The sequence below is a fragment of the Dreissena polymorpha genome, chromosome 3 (assembly GCF_020536995.1).
Source record: "Dreissena polymorpha isolate Duluth1 chromosome 3, UMN_Dpol_1.0, whole genome shotgun sequence".
NCBI lineage: Eukaryota > Metazoa > Mollusca > Bivalvia > Myida > Dreissenidae > Dreissena > Dreissena polymorpha.
In genome coordinates this window covers 57,502,784-57,521,670 of record NC_068357.1, presented here as the reverse complement: position 1 = coordinate 57,521,670, position 18,887 = coordinate 57,502,784, and the positions used below count along the sequence as shown (strand labels likewise).

Below are 18,887 nucleotides of genomic sequence, written 5' to 3'. Positions count from 1 at the left end.
ATTGCTTATATAAAGTATAAAATACGTTACTCTTTTTATGAGCACTGATGGCCGAGTGGTCTAAGCGATAGATTTTTACTCCAGGGCACCAGGTGTCAGTAGTTCGAGCCCAGTTGATGGTTACGTTTATTTTCTTTTTTTAAATGTTATTCTTGTTATTTTTTACTGGAGCTTTAAAGATCCTATGTTTACATTTATAAATATAAAGTATTTAATGACAGTCTTCAATACATGCCAAAATCTGTCCCTTTAATTTAAGACGTAAAAAGAGTTGTTTGCCTCAACTTATCCGACCGACCCTTTACGTTTATTTCGGTGTTTCAGGTTGAGTTTATTTTAAATATTTAAGAATGTTGCAAAACGATTTTAAACATGAACAAAAAACAACGTTGGAATCGAGATTTGAAAAATCTGTCATTGAAATTCCTTATCAATGGGAAATTACTTGTGTATGGCAAAGAAGATAATGTCAAGCAGTATTACCTCCCCTAACTTTGGCGATATAATGGGGAAAACAGAGATAACTTAAGAAAAATATGTACTGCCTTGGTGTTGATCAGTTTTTGTTGATTTAAAAAACGTCGTCATTCAAATCAATGCAATCACAGAGTTATGATGCAAGTCTTTCTTCCAGAACAATTACTTGCCGGATTATATCAAAGACCTATCAATATACAAAGATTGGTAACATCCATCAGACCAATAGGGTATGTAAGTCTCGTCATGTGACCACCGATATTTCACGAGATCTCCAACTTCCGGGTACATACAAAAAATCAGAATGGCTATATCAATAATGTACTGGTCTAACTACGTTGAATCGCACGTTAAATTAAGTCGAAAGAGTGAAGCATCGGTTGAAAGCGACAGGGTATTGAAATTCTTTATGGACGAACTGCGTGTAATCCGTGCCAGCGTCCAGGCTTCAATGAAAAATACATCATACAATGTTACGGTTAGTTATTAGTCCAAATGGGTGCTGGACGTTTCGTGCCACTACCAGTTCGTGCCACTGATATTTGTGTAGGAGGGCATTGGACGTTTCGTTCCACTGATATATAAGCGGATAGGTGTGAAAAATACCGTATAGGTGTGAATCATAACGGGTAACTTTCGCACCTTTGATTGTAACATCTGTTCAATGTTAAATCAACATTGTTTTATTTCAAGATTATTTATTCATTTTAAAAGTATTCTGCGATTTCAAGATTTATTTTTAATTACATGAACAAAAATGTTTAAGAGTCAATTTACATGCTTCTTATAATACATTAACAATATCTAGATTGATAACATAAATATATTCAAACATTTTCAATAAATTTACATTACCGGTATATTATTACAAGAAACGAAACAAGATTTACTATACTCTTTTATATTATACATTAACAATATCAAAAGGGAATGCATACATACATTTTAACAATATCTAGATTGATTACATAAATATATTAAAACATTTTCAATAAATTAACATTATATTCATTACACAGTTTGAATCATCATTAAAGCGGTGAGTTGTTTACTAATTGGTTCGAGTCGGTAATTCATTGTTTGCTAATAACTTAAAGGCACTTACCGCAAATTGATAGTTTGTGAGTCGATAGTAAAGCATAAGCTTTTCCTACAAGTAAAAGACCAACTTCATTTTATTAGGTCTTTATTGAATAAAATGTATTATTGTTCATTTGTGTTATATTATTATTTATGTATATAGTGCATACACATGAAGCATAAAAAATAACAGCACTTCATGTTTTATATTTTTTAAACATAATGAACTATGCACAAATATTATTTTATTTTATTTTTACATACACATACCCGGTACACATGATGCATAAAAATTAAAAACACTTTATGTTTTATATTTATTGAACATAACGAACTATGTACACATATTTGTATACTAACAATAAATCATTTTATTTTTGTTATTTATAATTATAATTGTTAACATTGTTGGAATTTTCTACATTAATGTACACCCCAATATCATTCACACCTATATGGCATTATTCACACCTATCTGCCTATATATTATCAGTGGGACGAAACGTCTACCCCTTTTCCACACAAATATCAGTGGCACGAACTGGCAGTGGCACGAAACGTCCATAAACCGTCCAAATAATTAGACGTAAGCTACCCCGCTTATGCAAATCGACCTCATATTTATAGGAGTAGGTTAGTTATATACATCCGAATTACTATGACAAAGTAAAATGCTAATCGTACTCGTAATGGTTTAAACACTATTTATTTTCTCATTCTGATTTTGTTCTATGTTTTTCATTAGATTCACCTTGAACCAGAGGACAATGGCGTGATACAATCATCGACGTGTCAGTGTCCAATGAGGGAATTCAAATGTCATCATGTGGCTGCTGCTTTACTGTTTGGGTAATGCATAAAATTACATATATTTGTATTGTTTATGTTTTAAACATGCTGTAAATATACTCAGAGAAAATAATTATCTGTTTACTAATCATGATACTTTTTTCAGCTAACAATTACATTTGTAAGTTTTTCATAATAAACACAAATATCCTCACAGGGAATGTAGAGGCAAATGCTTATGTGTTACTATAAGTATTAATTATGTCTTGTATGTTTTAAAGCTTTTAAAAGTTGTTATTAAATTAATTCATGATACAGATACAAGAGAGCGAGCAAAACTGACATTAAGTGTTCCTGGATCAAGCGTCCGAAATCCGCACCACCCAAGAAAACTGTGACGATGGCTGAAATGTATCCACCAAATCAGCCTGGATACAGGTAAAGAGCAAAAGAATTTTAAAATGATTAAAAAATGTCATCTCAAAGCTATTATTTTGAAATAATAAAATTGTGTACTGTATATAATTCTTTTTCGAACCATCCTAGATCTATTCATTAACTCATGAGAATAATTGTTTTCATAATTATTTTTTAATGCAATGTACCTTTTTTTACTCGTTACTCAGGGCTCTAAACAGATCTGTCTCAGATGATGACAGAACTTTTATTTATAAACAACTTGGACAGTTGGGTCGCTTTACAGGTTCGCATAAGTGGTCCCTGTTAGAATGTTTTGTTCCTGTTATCATGATTTTTTCCTGTTAGCATTTTTGGTTACTGTTGAGCGGTTCCAGTTAGTATGAGTATTTCAGGTATGTGCTTTAAAGCGTTTGAATATATATGTATATGTTAAGCAATAATTTTCACGTAAAAAAAATATGCTGTACAAATAGTGAGATATTACTTATTAAGCTATCTCATTGGCAATTATGTAGTTGTGATAGTATGACTTATAAATAATAATTCCAAAAAATCCTTGGTATGTCAAAAATTATCAATACTACATGGTCTTGTTTATTAAAAAAAAAACATGAGCATTATTTTAATGGTCTTTTGCTAATATTTGACCTGTTCTTTTTTATGTTTAAAGCTCTGCATTGGATTATGGCAGAGGAGCCACAGACACCGGATGTACCAGTGCCTCTCCTGGATGACTTGATGATCCATCCTGAATATCTGGGAGCTGAGGACCCCCGCACATGGCTGAGACGACAGTTGCTGGTGTCGCACGAAAAGGTCAACCAAACAGCTGCAGCAACTATTGGACAGAGGGAAAATGCCTTATGGGCAGCTGTTCGCAAGTTGAGATTTACCGCCTCTAACTTCGGACATATCTTGTCAGCGTTTGACAAAAAAAAGTAAGTGCTAGTACATATTGCTATAATTTTAATATATATGACGCACATGTCTTCATTTTATGTGAGTTAATATAAATTTAAACTAAGTGGTCAATATGAACTTCTGATACATGTTTCTCGACATTACAAAATAGACTTGCTTTACTTTTTATGCCATGTTTTTAATGCATTGCAGTTACTTATGCTCGATTGGTCATTGTCGGCTCGGATACTACTTACATTTACCCCGGGTACTCTTAAGTATACTTGCATGTACCCCGGGTACAGTAAATATACTTAAACATACCCGGGAATTTGAACGCTAAATCGGTCGTTGTTGACTATTTTTGTTAAATTAATTATGTTAACATAAGTGCCTATTTTCTGTTAAATGGCCTATATATCATCGAAACTCATACTCAAAAAGCATGGTGATGTAGTGTTTTTTTAAACCCATTTATTCCTAGTGGACTATCCCATCCTTCTAAGTTGGATCAATTTATTTCCAAAATTAGGGATGTTAAGTATATTTATTTCTATATATTAAGCAAACAGCGTAGGCCCAGATGAGACGCCGCATCATGCGGCGTCTCATCTGGGTTTACGCTGTTTGCAATGTCCTCTTTTCAGGACGCTAGACATGAATGGGTTAATTGAAGAGAAGTTTGTTTAAGATAAACAATATCGTTTAACGGTATCGGTAGCATTTATGACGACATCAGATTTTGGGCAGGAAAACAACTCGGGTACAGTCTAAAATAGCCTGGGTATTTTTAAGTATATTTACCGTACCCGGGGTACATATATGTATACTTAAGAGTACCCAGGGTACATGTAAGTAGTACCCGAGCCGACAATGACCAATCGAGCGTTACTTATACTGTTGTTTAATGTAAATAAACATACAAGATAAATAAGTGTTTGTATATGTTTTTCAAGACTGACAGTGTCCTTGAAAAAAAGACTTCTGAGCGCGTATAACCTGGAAAAAAGGGCACCTGTGCAGTGGGGGGTAACACATGAGCAGGTGTGCATAGCTGAATACTGTAAGGTTGGAGGAGTCGCTGTACGCCCGACAGGCAAGTGAAAAATGTGTTTTTTATAAGTTTGAATTGATCTTTAGTTGTAATAGAATTTCATAATGTGCTTATTCAGCTGTTAATGCAGTTATGCTTTGTAATAAAAGTAATTTTTAAGGTCATATCTTATGTTCTATCATTTTATTACAGGAATTTGGCTGCATGAGTCTGGTGTCTTGGGTGCATCACCAGATGGTTTTGTCGAAGGCGTGTTTAGGGGTTTAGTTCATCAACAACATGGACAAGCAACATGTAGTGCAGACATCATAGAAGTAAAGTGCCCCTACACTGCCAGAGACATGACTATCCAGGAGGCGTGTTCATCTATCAAGGATTTCTACCTAGGTAAAACTATTATTTCTACATTTTCAATGTTGTAATGCATTTATAGTATAAACAATTAAAAAATATGCATCAATTACCCATTTTGCATACAGCGTGCAATTACATCCATTCCTATAATTAAAATCAGTGTGATGTAAAAGATGGTCTTGCTTTTACAATCTCTTTATGTATATAACACTACTACAGGGATTTCAATAGATTTGTGTAAACCAGGAGTCAAATTACCCCATGCTTGACTTTTTCGGGGGTCAAATAAAATAATCAGGGGTCAAAAAATGAAGTTATCGGTTCCTGAATAATTTTTATATAGTCTGTAAATGTTGTTTTGCATATACTAAAATGAAATACTATGCAAACAATAATTGTATGATAAGAAATATATTTTGAAGTTAGTTTCTTTGTTACATTTGTGTCAAAATGATGCTATGCAGATTATTTGCAGGAGTCAAAAGACCATCAATTTTAAAATCAAAAGCATAAAAAAGCATGATTGTGCTTCAATTGAAATTCCTGCTACTAGGTTACAATTGCCTTCTTACACATGGATGCATACTCATTTCAGATCAATCTTCTGATGGACGGCTTTCCCTCAAGCAAGCCCACAACTACTGGCATCAGATTCAAGGACAGCTACACATAACGGGAACTAATACATGCGATCTTGTTGTGTGGACAAATAAAGACTTGCAAGTGATCAGAATAGCAAAGGATCATTTGTGGTCGGTCAATCTGTCAAAAATGATTGATTTTTATTTTTCGAGCTTTTTACCATCACTATACGAATAAAGGTTACATTAAATCTGAGATGTTATTACTCCAGGACTCCAGGGGTCAGTGGTTCGATCCCAGTTGAGGACTACACCTTTTGTTTTTATTCATCTTTTTGTAACTGGAGCTTTTTAGATCCAAAGTTTACATTTATCAATGTTAAAGCATTGAATGGCAAACTTCAACACGTGCCAAAATCTGTGAAAAGGCCCCTTTGAAGAAATATGTTAATACATGTACTACCAATTAGTTGGTTATTTATATATTGTTTATATAAAGATAACTGAACCATTTTGTGACAGTACAGATATTCTTTAATTCTACATTTTCAGCAGAATGTTGTTTTTATGTCCCCCAACACTATATTGGGGGACATATTGTTTTTGCCCTGTCTGTTGGTTGGTTGGTTTGTTTGTGCAAACTTTAACATTTGCCATAACTTTTTCAATATTGAAGATATCAACTTCATATTTGACATGCATGTGTATCTCATGGAGCTGCACATTTTGAGTGGTGAAAGGTCAAGGTCATACTTCAGGGTCAAATAAATGGGGACATAGTGTTTCACAAACACATCGCTCGTTTTCATTTGTTCAAGTCGTAAGTAATGCATGCTTTTCAACAGCAGCTTTATCATGGTCAACTGAGTTGCCATAATCAATAAAATGTAATTGTTTTTATTTGTTTCTTTGTGTTTTATGCCACCCGATAGGGTTGAATATACCAGTCATACTTTCCATCTGTTAGATGTTTATGAAATAAAAATACAGAACGACAACCAAATGTGCATGATTTGTTATTTAAACAACACACACAAAAGTTCATAAAAATACAAACATTCCATATACAATCGGCATAAGCATATGCTAAAATTAGAAATACAAACTATGCCTCCGATAGGGTGGAATATACCAGTCATACTTTCTGTCTGTTAGATGTTTATGGAATAAAAATACAGAACAACCAAATGTGCATGATTTGTGATATAAACAATACACACAAAAATTCACAGGCATACAAGCATTCCATATAAAATTGGCATAAGCATATGCTAAAATTAGAAATACAAATTGCCAACTGAAATGTAATAACCATTCATCCACACTGTCTTCAGAGTGTTTGAAGAGGTTTGCTCCTTTCAACTACTATGCTAGCTAGACTGAAACTTGCCTCAGCAAAGAGGATCAACTCTTTATGGTACATACAAGTCACAACTAAATCCATTCTTTTTACAAAAAGATTTAGGAATACAGCATCATTTACACGAAATATTGTTTGAAGGAATTTTTCAGGTACACAAAGTAATTCAAGTAGTTTTCATCCGATCTTCACCAAACTTGGTCAGAAGTTGTATCTAGATGATGTCTAGATCAAGTTTGAATATGGGTTATGCCGGATCAAAAACTAGGTCATTGGGCCATTTAGTGCGTTTTAAACATTCAGCATGTTGTCTGCTCTCTTATTCAAGTAGTTTTCATCCAATATCTTTACCAAACTTGGTCAGAAGTTTTATGATCTCGCCGCAAAGTTTGAATATGGGCCATGCTGAGCCAAAAACTAGGTCATAGGGTCACTTTGTGCGTTATTTAACATTCAGCATGATGTCCGCTCTCTTATTCAAGTAGTTTTCATCCGATCTTCACCATACTTGGTCAGAATTTTTTTCTAGATGATGTGTATGTCAAGTTCGAACATGGGCCGTGCCGGGTCAAAAACTCGGTCATTGGGTCAATTTTACTGTGTAAAAGCTCTAGTTTGAATCAATTTCATATTTATCTGCTATTTCCTTTAAAAGAGGAGCCTGAAGATTGACAAGACAACAACACAATTGAAAAATTTTTGTCGATAAATGTCTGTATTGTGCAGGAATATGATCTAAAATATCATAATTTTTTATCCTTTCGTTTGCCCTTTCTACATGAATTCGGCTCCTTCCAATTTTGAAGCAAAGTAAAGCTTCCTCTTTTGTGAAATGACCTTTACTAGAAAGAAAAGGAGGAATGTTTAAAGAAACTCCAGCAGGAAGTTTATCAAAAATATTGAAGCCCTTATCAGCCAAAATCAAGTCACCTGGTTTAAGTTGCTCTAATATTTTCGAGTGATCAACAATAGCTGCATCTGATGTAGAGCCTGGATAAAGATCTGAACAAAAAACTAATGCACCATTTGGAGCAACACATGTAACAGCTTTTACAGTATGTCTACTTTTATAATTACTATAAGAAAGTGTTTGATGGTTCATGTTACAAGGAACATCCTGCACAATTTCTGTAGCATCCATTGCAATTCTTGCAGAACTAAAGTCTTCAAATGACTTCGGCATGGATCCCTTGCATTTGAGTTGGCTTGGAATTCCTACTTTAAGTAAAATTCCTTCAAACAATATTTCATGAAGCACAGAAATATATGTATTTATAATGTTCGAAACAGTTCCTCTGCTTGTATCAAATCTAACTGCCAAATCTAAGTCCTTACAATTCAGACGTAATTTCATAAGGGTGATTAATAGTTGATCCTCTAGGCTGAAGCAGGTAACAGTCCAGCCAGCATAGTAGTTGAAAGGAGCTAACCTCTTCAGAACACCCACCAGGACTTGGAAGACATCCACAGGAAAAGATGTGTATAGCAGCATCTGAAATAAAACAGTGTGACATGAACATATTGAGTTGTGAGTGAGCAATGTTTTAACTGTGGTAGGAAATAAAAAGGATTAGATATGATATACAAATAAAGCTTTTTAATACAAAAAACATTACATTTGTACTCCACTGACTTTATTCCATATTTTGTGTAACAAAAAATCATTCGGATTCAGTGATATAATTATTCTATATGTTCCAACTTAAAAAGAAAAGCAATTAGCTTATATGTATACACTTATAAGTATACAAGAGATGTGTTCATCAGAAACACAATGCCCCCTACTGTGCCGCTTTGAAATATTTTATTTATTTTTTACCTTTGACCATGAAGGATGACCTTGACCTTGAACTTCCACCACTCAAAATGTGCAGCTTCATAAGATACACATGCATGCCAAATATAAAGTTGCTATCTTCAATATTGCAAAAGTTATGGGCAACGTTTAAGTTTTTTTTCTTCGGAAGGTCGGACAGACTGACATACTGACTGACGGACAGTTCAACTGCTATATGCCACCCTACTGGGGGCATAATAAGTCATTCATATACTTGTGCACAGTATCGAAATGATGGATTGTACCGAATTGCAAATGGAACAACAATTACAAAAAAAGAAACTTGTATTATATCCAGAATGAATGAATGATATATGTTGTTATGTATTTTTTCATTGAGTACATTTTACAAATATACAAACAAATACCTTATCATTGTCACCAATAATGTCCTGAACCGACATTTTGGATGGGCGCAATTTCATGCGGCCAAGTTCACCCTCTAGACGGGCTATCTCCCTTTCTAACTCTTGAACTGCAAATAAAAAATTAATGAAAACTTTTATTATTAAGATGTTGCTGTATATTGAATGTAAATCAGTGATTTTTACACCCAAGTCCTGCATCCTGTAATCACAAAAACCTCTAGAGATGCAAAGTTTCGAATTATGTGGGTCCAAAAAATGCATTGAAATTTCTAAAAAAATAATATCGTTTAATCATTGGACTCATTCTTTCATTTCTGGGGCTCATAGATTTGCCAGTTATTGAGTCCCAGGACTCAGATTAGAAAATTTGTAAAAAAAAAATCACTTGTCACGAACACTGTATTATGTGAATTTGGATTAAGACATCAAACTGAGAATGGATATCCTTTTAGTGATTTTCTCAAACAAAACTAATCATTTAAGATCTGAATTTATTTTATCAATACTTCAAGCTTAAAAAGCAATTTTCCATGACTTTTTCATTAACAGTGATTGCATTTTGATCATTTTCACTGTATTTTAAAACTGTGTTCATGCGCGGCATGGACACAGTCTTATTTTATGAGGATTATAATAAAAATTCATAAAAAATCCAGTTTTGTAGTAAAATCAATTTAAATGAAGCTATTATATATGCAAGTATCTATTTTAATCATAATTTGTCAAACTAAATAAATACAACATGTAAAACTGTATATTATGCACAGTTGAAAAAACACAATTTATTCCCAAGTTGATGTCTTATTCCAACTTCACATAATAGAGTGTTCGTGTGAGTATTAAAGTAAGCATAATTGAAAAAATTCTGTAGCATACTAGATTTTGTTGGTAGTTCAGCATCAATGTCATCATAAGCCCTGTAGTCATGCGTGTAATAATTATGGTCCTGGGAAATTGTAGTAACATCTACTGGTATGCTTTCTTTCACATCTTCCCTTTCCTTCAACTTCGGCCTTTTGCATCTGTTGTAAGAAAATAATTAATATAGCAAAAACTGAAACTGAAGAAACCTTATCAGAAGAGAAATTATTGTTATTATCCACTTCTTTTATAACAGAATACCAACTATAAACATAAAATAAGGACATCTGGGATCAGCACCATTGAATGGTCAATGTGAACCATGATTTAATACTGTTTTTTATGAACATATACTTAGTACATTCTACTACAAATTCTTTACTCAAATTTAAACTGTTAAATAAAAAATTAATTGCTTATGTTAAAAAACAACAACAAAAATATAACATGTTATTATAAATATTCTACACTTTTTACTATGATATTTAAAACAAGATATGTGTTTGTCGGAAACACTATGTCCCCTTTTGCGCCGCTTTGAAGCTATATCTTTGACCTTGAAGGATGACCTTGACCTTTCACCATTCAAAATGTTACTATATAGAGAGAAACCTTGTGATCGAACACTATAGAAGTCACATATTTTGCCTAATCATCGTGAAACTTAGTCAATACATTGGTTTTAGTCATTTCTTGGACAAGTTGGAAAATGGCTCAGATCGGTGAAACACACTTTTTAGCTCACCTGATTGATCAGGTGAGTTTTTAGGATTGGTCTTAGTGCGCTGTCCGTTCGTCCACATTGGTTTGTAAACACTCTAGCATTCACATTTCTCAAGCATTCTTTATCAAAGTTGCTGAAAGATCTCAGTCAGGTTTGATGATGAGCAAATCACATAATTAATGCCATAATTATTGCCCTTAGATTGTCCAAATTTTCATTATAATATAAAAAATCCTTGTAAGCAAAGTTTGATGTTTGGTAAGGGGGGTCAACTAAAAATATAGGTCACCATTTCAAATCTTACAAAAACAAAAACACCACCTACGCCAGAGTTTTGGTTCGATAATCAATAATGATGAAACTTGACCAGGATATTTGTCTGGTTAATATCTAGGTCAAGTTTGACATTAGGTAAAGATCGAATGAACCGACTCCTCTCAGGTGAGCGAATTAGGGCCATCTTGTTAATGATTTAAGACCCGTAATTCAGGCGAACAAATGATCTGGCGGGCTGGATGGTTGCAGGTCAAATTTGGTGGAAATATTATGCTCACATGCATTATCACTAAGTTTTAAAATGATCCGATAAACTGTGCCCATTTTATTTTAAATAGGGCTATAACTTTGATCAAGAACATCTGAACAAAATGAGTTGCAAAAGTTCACATGCAGGTTAATATGTTACTTAAGTTAATCCTTTCCCACTCAGAAGCAAAGTGAACATGGCTAACAGCATAAAACCAGAACAGCCTGCCAGTAACTTGCAATCTATTCAGGTTTTATGCTGTTTGCTGCTCATCAGTATCTAAGGTTTGGAAATGAAGCTTTTAAAACTTGAATATAGTTAGAAAGGTCTTTAGTTAAATTTAACTTTCTAAGGGACTACAAATGCGTCAAAATACGTTTCTTAGTGGTAAAGGGTTAACAAAAAATCCTGTATTAAAACAAACAAAAATATGGAGGTGCTCTAGGTTACATACTGGTATTGTTGATTTGTAGCCCTCTATCAACAAGACTTGATAGACTAGATACACATGAAACAAGCTGCAATGTTTTTTTCATACAAAGGGAACACAACTACTGTTAAGTTTAAAACACCAACACCAAAATAAGAATCTGCGCAAGTTGTAGTCCTTTCCTAGAGTTTTTGAGTTACAGGTTAATAAAACATCCAACAGACTGATATATGGGCAGAAAGACATGAGCAAATCCCCAATCACCCTCTGAAAGTGGGGGCAGAACAAGTACTTGTAGATTATTAAGGGTATATGGAACCCCATTTTGTTGTATCAAGGGCGTTTGCCTCTGTCATATAATCCCACCAATCTGTCCATCCCTGAACGTCTCTGAACCTCATAATACATTGAAGGATTTCAAACTTGTGTGGAATGAAACAGCATGTCATTTGTCAAAATATTTCCTCTTTGTCTGTGCGAAAGTAGTTTTTGAATAGATAACTTTAGCTACAAGACCAATAGTTCTGTATTTGACACTTATATATGTACATCTTATCACCAAGTTTGCCAAACTTTGGATATTGCCTTATTTTCAATTTTATTTTTGTTTCTGCAACAAAAGATGCAAATTTGTTTTCTGGATATGTACTAATTGGCTTAGCAAATTTTAAGTTTATAAAAAACCTGTGTTTACCCTATACTTAAATTGTAAAAACACCGCTTTTTGGCTAATGAAATGCATCAGCTTGGTTTTTCTATTTCCCATGGTTTTAAAGGCAGTTCTCTAATGGCAGGGGTTGGGTCAATATTCAAAGGTTCAATGTCTAAATCTTCAGTGTTCGGCAGTTTTTCACCCCTTTGAATCATTTCAACAAGTTCCATGAAGCTCTGAGGATAATTTCCTAATTCACTGCTTAGGTCTTCACTGTTTGATGCTGAAGTCTCAGGGTGGGATTCTTCTGTGCACAATTTGAACAGAACTGAAAATCAAATACGGTTTAAGCTGGGTTAGGCATCCACAAGTATAGAGTGGGTGCAATTATATTATTCTAATTAGGTAAAACATTTTTTTCTGTGTGTATATAGCTAAATTAATGATAAAATGAGCAATTAGGCACATGTAAGAAATATAAATGTATAAATTAGCCATGTCATGCGTAAATAGGTCTTAGGCAGCAGGCGGAGAGCATAGCTGCACATCCGTGGAGTCTAGTCCGGAGCAACCCTTTCCACCAATGAGAACACGAAGCCTTGTATGAAGTTAAAGTGGATATCATAGCTCCTGACTAGGCTGATTGATTGTGCAAGCTGGTCTGGAGAAACCCTGGTCACATATGACATAAGACATATTTTCGCACGAAGCAACTCAAAAATATCAAAAGAATATTTATGACACACTTTAAAGGACAACTTTAGATGCTAGCTTGCAAACTATTAATCTAAGCTATATGCTTATATTAGTTCCTATTATTATTCTTAGATAAGTCTCAGCACAAGTGTCGCTATAATTGTTACAATTTACTACTCTGGTACTTTTTCTGCCCCTGGTAGGTTGGCATATACTAGTAGCAGTTGCACTGTCCATCAGGCATTCCATTTTCTGGACTTTTTTCCTAAACCCTTTCAGATATTGACCTAATATTTGGTGTGTGAGTCTACCTACATGACTCACAGATGAAGTGCGAGATCCGGTCCATTGATTTTTGGCAAAGATATGGGCATTTAACAAAGAAATTTTCTCTATAATAACTGTTTTGGGGTATTTTTTCCGAAAAGCTTTAAGATATTTAGCTGATTTTTGGTATGTAAATCTACTAGTCCATATAAACAAACTCCCAGAGCCTTAGCTAATTTTTGCTAGGGCATCTCAGCAACCCTTTGGGTTATAAAGCTGAGAGTTAAATTATTGCAACAAGTGAGTCTACCTACAAGACTTAAAGATGAAGTGTGATTTAAAACTATTCTGTTTAATAACCGTTTTCCTGATTAAAAAAACAACGCTTTCATATATTCAGCTGATTTTTGGTATGTGAGTCTACCTACATGACTTACAGATGAACTGTGAGTTTCATTCCGGTCCTTTGATTTTGGGCGAAGTTATGGGCCTTAGACAAAGAAATGTTCTCTATAGTAACTGTTTTTCAGAGTTTTTTTAATAAACGCTTTCTGATATTTAGCAGATTTTTTGTATGTGAGCCTTCTTACATGACTTAAATATCAAGTTCGAGTTTCCATCTGGTCCATAGTTTCCATCTGGTCAAGAGTGCTTGCAGATATGGACCTGATTTTAATGTGTGAGTCTACATTCATGACTGAATGATCAAGTTTGATCCAGTCCATTGATTTTTTATTAAAGGAATATGGAATTTTCTTAAAAATAACAAGTCCAGAATTTTTCCGACACACTTTCCGATACTGTTCAAGGGTTGTAACTGTATCAAATATCAATAAAATGTAACTTTGTCAAGATGTTTTCCATTGGTATATACCTGCTGTGTGGCTTCAAATTTTCAGTAGGGGGCATTTTGTTACACAAACGCTGCTCTTGTAATTTACATTACTAACATAATGAGCTGCATTATGGGAAAACAGGGCTTAATGCATGTGCATAAAGCATCCCAATGAGCCTGAGTAGTCCGCAAAGGCTATTCGGGAATGAAAATGTCCTCTTTTTATTGTAGTTTTGGTTTCAGGACATCTCTTCATTACTAAAGTCCAGTTATAACCCAAATTGTCGTCCCTGATAACCTTGTGAGGACTGTACAGATTATTTGGGACAACACTTTACGCACATGCATTAGGCCCGATGTCCCCACAGCGTGACTCATGATTGATATCTAGTAGTACCTGTGTTTTCTACATCTCTTTTATTCTCAGCCAACCACTTCACATAACGTTCATAGTTGACTAGCTCAATTTCTCTGCAAACAGACAACAGCAGTTTTTAAAGGAATGGATCTATCAAAGATAGCAAAAATAATCTAAAACTGAATGCAAATCAGCATGCTCATTTACAATTAAGGAATAATAATGATATGGAATAATAATAACCTTATATGACAACAAGAGAGGGCCATAGTCACAAAGATACACACACAAATAAAGTTCGGTTTCAGCAAACGATTGGACAAAGTCTCTAAATTGATTTCGATTATTTGAAATTTGACCTTAAATTATGATCTTGACCCTTTTTTGTTTTTCCTGCACAACCATCATTCTCTTCATGCAGATCACTTTTTTACAGTTATTTGAAGATATTATTCATAGTTTTTTTTATAAATTATTAGAAATTACGTCCATTCTTGGCATATTTATTATTTGGACAAAGTAGAAAAAGTAGAAAATAGTAGTTGCATAAGTTTGACGTTTGAACTTGAATTATGACCTTGACTGTGGACCTATGATCTTTGTAACTGAGCATAAAATTCCTTCTAATTATTAAAACGATTTTGGAAAGTCATTTGAAAATACCTTAATTCGCCCTTTAATTGTGGCCTTGACATTGGACCTAGAGACCTGCAGGTTCTTGCAAGACGCTGTGACTCTAGTGCTCTAGCTAGGCCTAAATGGAAGGGCGCCCCGCCTTGCCCTTCCAAAGCCCAGCCCTGCTCTTCCGAGGCCCCGCCTTGCCCTTTTATTTATATTATCTTTTTTTGACAGATGATAATTTATAAATCTCATTGTAATTAATTTATAACTCATGATAGACATTTTATTTGGATGGATTAATAATAATCGGAATAATATATTCTAACAATTATTATTAATAACATAAAAATAAATGCCCTTTTCAAATCCTAGCTGGAGCATCGGACTCATCATGTCAAACACTTCTGCCCAGTCATTTAAAAATCCATGCATACTGGACAAAAGTATGCTCTGGGAAAAGTGCTTAAATAACTTCTTTACCTGGATCCTTAGCCTTGAATCATGACCTTATCCTCAGACTTGGGTGCTTGGATCTTGTGCACCACACTCAAGCCGATCATGCTTACAATAAATTAAGCCAAGACATTTCAAAATCCATAGATGCTAGCCATAGTTATGCTCAGGACAAAGTGTTCATAACTGATTTCTTAAACTTTATCTTTGACAATATGTTTACTTTCACCTTTTTGTCCCATCATGCTTATCACTTCTTCCAAACTATTTGAAAATCCAGCCATAACAAAATTATGTTCAGGGCTAAGTGAAAGCACATGTAAAATATGTTCAATTTGACCTTTGACTTATAATTGTGAACTTGACCCTTGACCTAAGGACCTGGTTCATGCTTGCAACTCTCTGCTGAAATATGCACATCACTTGCTATTTGAACTTTGCACCATGCTAAGCAATGTTAACACGAATGAAAATGGCAAGGCTTCTGTTTACACACATACTTCCAGAATACAAACAAAATTATTCACATTTATAAACAAATCATCCCAGTTCATATTCTATAATACAAAATGTACATATTATTTTCATAATGTTATTTAACCTTTTAATTATAGTTCATCATGTAATAGTGTATTACATAACATTTCAATTTACTTACAATGTGAATACTTACCTATTATAGAACTTACCTATTATAGAAGAATACCTGAGCTTTTATAAACGATTCCACTAATTTTTCTTTGTTAACACTTTCTCTGACATTTTTCCAGCCATGCATAAATTTTGAATTCCTAAGAAAATCATAATGAAAAAGTTTCTCAAATGAAATATCTTCCAGCACTATTGCTAAATGTCTTTCACTCTCTTCAACTTCCTTCTCATGTAGTTCTTTGTCGCAGACTTCTAGATCGTGGACTTGCCCTGCCATGTCTTGAAGGCACTGACAGAAACAAAACAAACTAATTATTGAAACTACTATTTCATAGAAAATCTCAATACTAAAGCAAGATTGTTTACATGATAAAGTACCACAGGAAAGATTTAAATGTTAAAAGTAATGCTTCAGTGTTTCTGGACAAAGACTTCAGCCTCCATGTGTTTGGACAATCTTGATATTGTCAAATATTGAACCCATGTGGCACATGTACCAACCACTGCCTTAACCCTTTGCATGCTGGGAAATTTGTCGTCTGCTAAAATGTCGTCTGCTTATGCTAAATTTATAAAATTATTATTTTTTCGACTTTTTTCAAAGAATACTATCAGAATAGCAAACAGTCTGGATCCAAACTGTTTGCAAAGGCCTTCAAAATTCGGTTCCAGCACTGAAAGAGTTAACCTGACACAACCATGTTTTTTTACAGCGGTTTTAAATTTATATGTAACAAGTTACATTATTTATATCTTACTTCAATTTTTGTTATTATTTCTGTCATAAATCAGATATAGATTGTTATTGATGGTTAAATTTAAAAAAGAAAACATCCTAAAAGTAAAAAAGTAAAACAACATGGAAATAATATGTAAAGATCTTTAAAGGTAATAATATTTGTCCACAATATCAGGGATTGTTTATTGATTTGGGGAAAGGACCTTGCCTGCCATTTTGAGGGAAAATTTATCGACAAAACTAAAAAAGGTGAAGAAATTTCCCAAAGTGAGCATGAAATTTGGGGAAAATAGCATCATTGTAAAGAAATTCTTTTATGGGAAGTAGCCTGAATAAGGCACATGCTAAAGAAGGAAAAAAGCAAAACCGTTTTTGTAGTGTTCTTTATTTTTATTCATGGGGGATAAACTTGGTTCTTGGGACATAAAAGTGGACTACATACACAGAGTTGAGAATAAAGTCCCCACAACTCTGTCTCAAAAGAAAACTGTTTTAGTAGCTTACATTCTGATATTATAAAGATTTATGAGTATATTTGAGCATATTATATTTTAGATTAACAGATACAAGTCTATCTTAAAAATTGCCTGACATGCCTATCCAATAAAGGTGATTCTGGATATGACATATCAAAAACTTAATGAGCAATTCAACATTATTATAATGGTGACACAATTATAGTAAGCTTATAAATTGCAGCTGTGTAGAATTATGTTTTCTTTTATACCTAATGATAAAATATGACATTTCTGCAGTGAAATAACAGCAGTGAAAAGAACAAATTGTTCTTTTCACTGGTGAAAGATTATCATAAATAATAATTTTAGATTATCATAAATAATTATATATTTATTTTCTATGATCATAAGTGAATTAAAATCGACATTCCACCAAATCCAACAAATGTTCTTTTTATTTTATGCTTTTTCACCGTTTATTAACATTATAAAAGAGTTTGACTGGAGAATTTCGCTGGTATAATGACGTCATTTTGTCACACTAATGACGTCATTTTGTGTTTTTAAATGTATTGAGGCACGCCACAGGAGAAACTCAGAGAAAGGGTAACTTTTCAGCGAAAGGGAAACAGATGTTAATTATTTTCTTGAAAAAGGGGCATCAAAGAAACGGAAAATTTGTTCATTTCAGCGTAAGATCATTTGTTATTTTATTCTTGATCATAGAAAAAGAATATTTTTATAAATGCCACTCATGAAAATATATTTTCTACGATCAAGAGTGAAATAACAAATGATCTTACACTGACATGAACAAATATCCTCTATATCCTGTAGCATATAATATGTAAGACACAAAAAATGCTGCTTGTCATGGCAATATCATTCGGCACTGTACATATGTAAAAATATATTTATGTATCCGAAATGTCATGATCCGAATTACATATTCAATTTAATTTACTTCAAATTAACTCCAAACGAACAATTAAGTCATGTAGATATTAAAAGTAAAATGATAACAGATACCTTTATTTTATAAATATTTACTAGGAATGACATGACATTTACGATTTTAGGAAGATTCAAAAAATAAAATTTTACCTTCAAATTGTTTACCTTTAGATTGCAGCCCACTTCCTATATCGTATTTACCAATCAGATTATTTGTTATGAAATATGGACCAATTAAAAACGGCAACACATGTTGTCGGTGACAATATACCTGGTGTTTGTAAAATTCAGAACATTACATAATATAGAAGAAAATGGTGCTTAAAGTAAATAGGTTTTATTATATAGCCAAAGGATATGCATATAAACTGCAGCTTGTTTGTGTACACCCCTTTTTACACAGTTATTAAGAATTGTCTTTACTGATTTAAATTTATTTTTG

The 18,887-nt window shown here is 33.5% G+C and overlaps 2 protein-coding genes across 9 annotated transcripts; one reads left to right on the top strand and one right to left on the bottom strand.

The window, feature by feature from the left end:
* Nucleotides 1-702: 702 nt before the first annotated feature.
* Nucleotides 703-6,555, top strand: LOC127874297 (uncharacterized). Of its 4 annotated transcripts, none has more exons than XM_052418532.1 (8): nt 703-955; nt 2,303-2,406; nt 2,665-2,784; nt 2,973-3,049; nt 3,437-3,704; nt 4,623-4,762; nt 4,913-5,107; nt 5,670-6,555. In XM_052418532.1, exons 1-8 carry the CDS (start codon nt 782-784, stop codon nt 5,891-5,893), a joined length of 1,302 nt encoding a protein of 433 aa, XP_052274492.1. In that variant the 5' UTR covers nt 703-781; the 3' UTR covers nt 5,894-6,555. The 4 variants fall into 4 exon arrangements, with proteins under 4 accessions (XP_052274492.1, XP_052274496.1, XP_052274493.1 ...); XM_052418536.1 differs by having other exon boundaries at nt 816-1,052; nt 2,309-2,406; XM_052418533.1 differs by having other exon boundaries at nt 816-2,186.
* Nucleotides 6,556-6,655: 100 nt separating this feature from the next.
* On the bottom strand, nt 6,656-18,720 carry LOC127874298 (uncharacterized). Of its 5 annotated transcripts, none has more exons than XM_052418538.1 (6): nt 18,611-18,720; nt 16,333-16,583; nt 14,609-14,682; nt 10,097-12,741; nt 9,221-9,327; nt 6,656-8,507 (listed from the first exon to the last, which is right to left on the bottom strand). In XM_052418538.1, the coding sequence occupies exons 5-6, from the start codon at nt 9,275-9,277 to the stop codon at nt 7,626-7,628; spliced, it is 939 nt and encodes a 312-aa protein (XP_052274498.1). In that variant the 5' UTR covers nt 9,278-9,327; nt 10,097-12,741; nt 14,609-14,682; nt 16,333-16,583; nt 18,611-18,720; the 3' UTR covers nt 6,656-7,625. The 5 variants fall into 5 exon arrangements, with proteins under 5 accessions (XP_052274498.1, XP_052274497.1, XP_052274499.1 ...); XM_052418537.1 differs by having other exon boundaries at nt 18,596-18,665; XM_052418539.1 differs by having other exon boundaries at nt 16,350-16,583; nt 18,596-18,665.
* Nucleotides 18,721-18,887: the final 167 nt, after the last annotated feature.

Bases quoted from the DNA above. Each gene is read 5' to 3' on its own strand.
- LOC127874297 (XM_052418532.1), top strand. From the start codon at position 782: ATGGCTATATCAATAATGTACTGGTCTAACTACGTTGAATCGCACGTT. The intron at 956-2,302 runs GTTAGTTATTAG...GTTTTTCATTAG, and splicing joins ATACATCATACAATGTTACG to ATTCACCTTGAACCAGAGGA. The intron at 3,050-3,436 runs GTTCGCATAAGT...TTATGTTTAAAG, and splicing joins ACAGTTGGGTCGCTTTACAG to CTCTGCATTGGATTATGGCA.
- LOC127874298 (XM_052418538.1), bottom strand. From the start codon at position 9,277: ATGAAATTGCGCCCATCCAAAATGTCGGTTCAGGACATTATTGGTGAC. The intron at 8,508-9,220 runs GTATTTGTTTGT...GTTTTATTTCAG, and splicing joins TTATTGGTGACAATGATAAG to ATGCTGCTATACACATCTTT.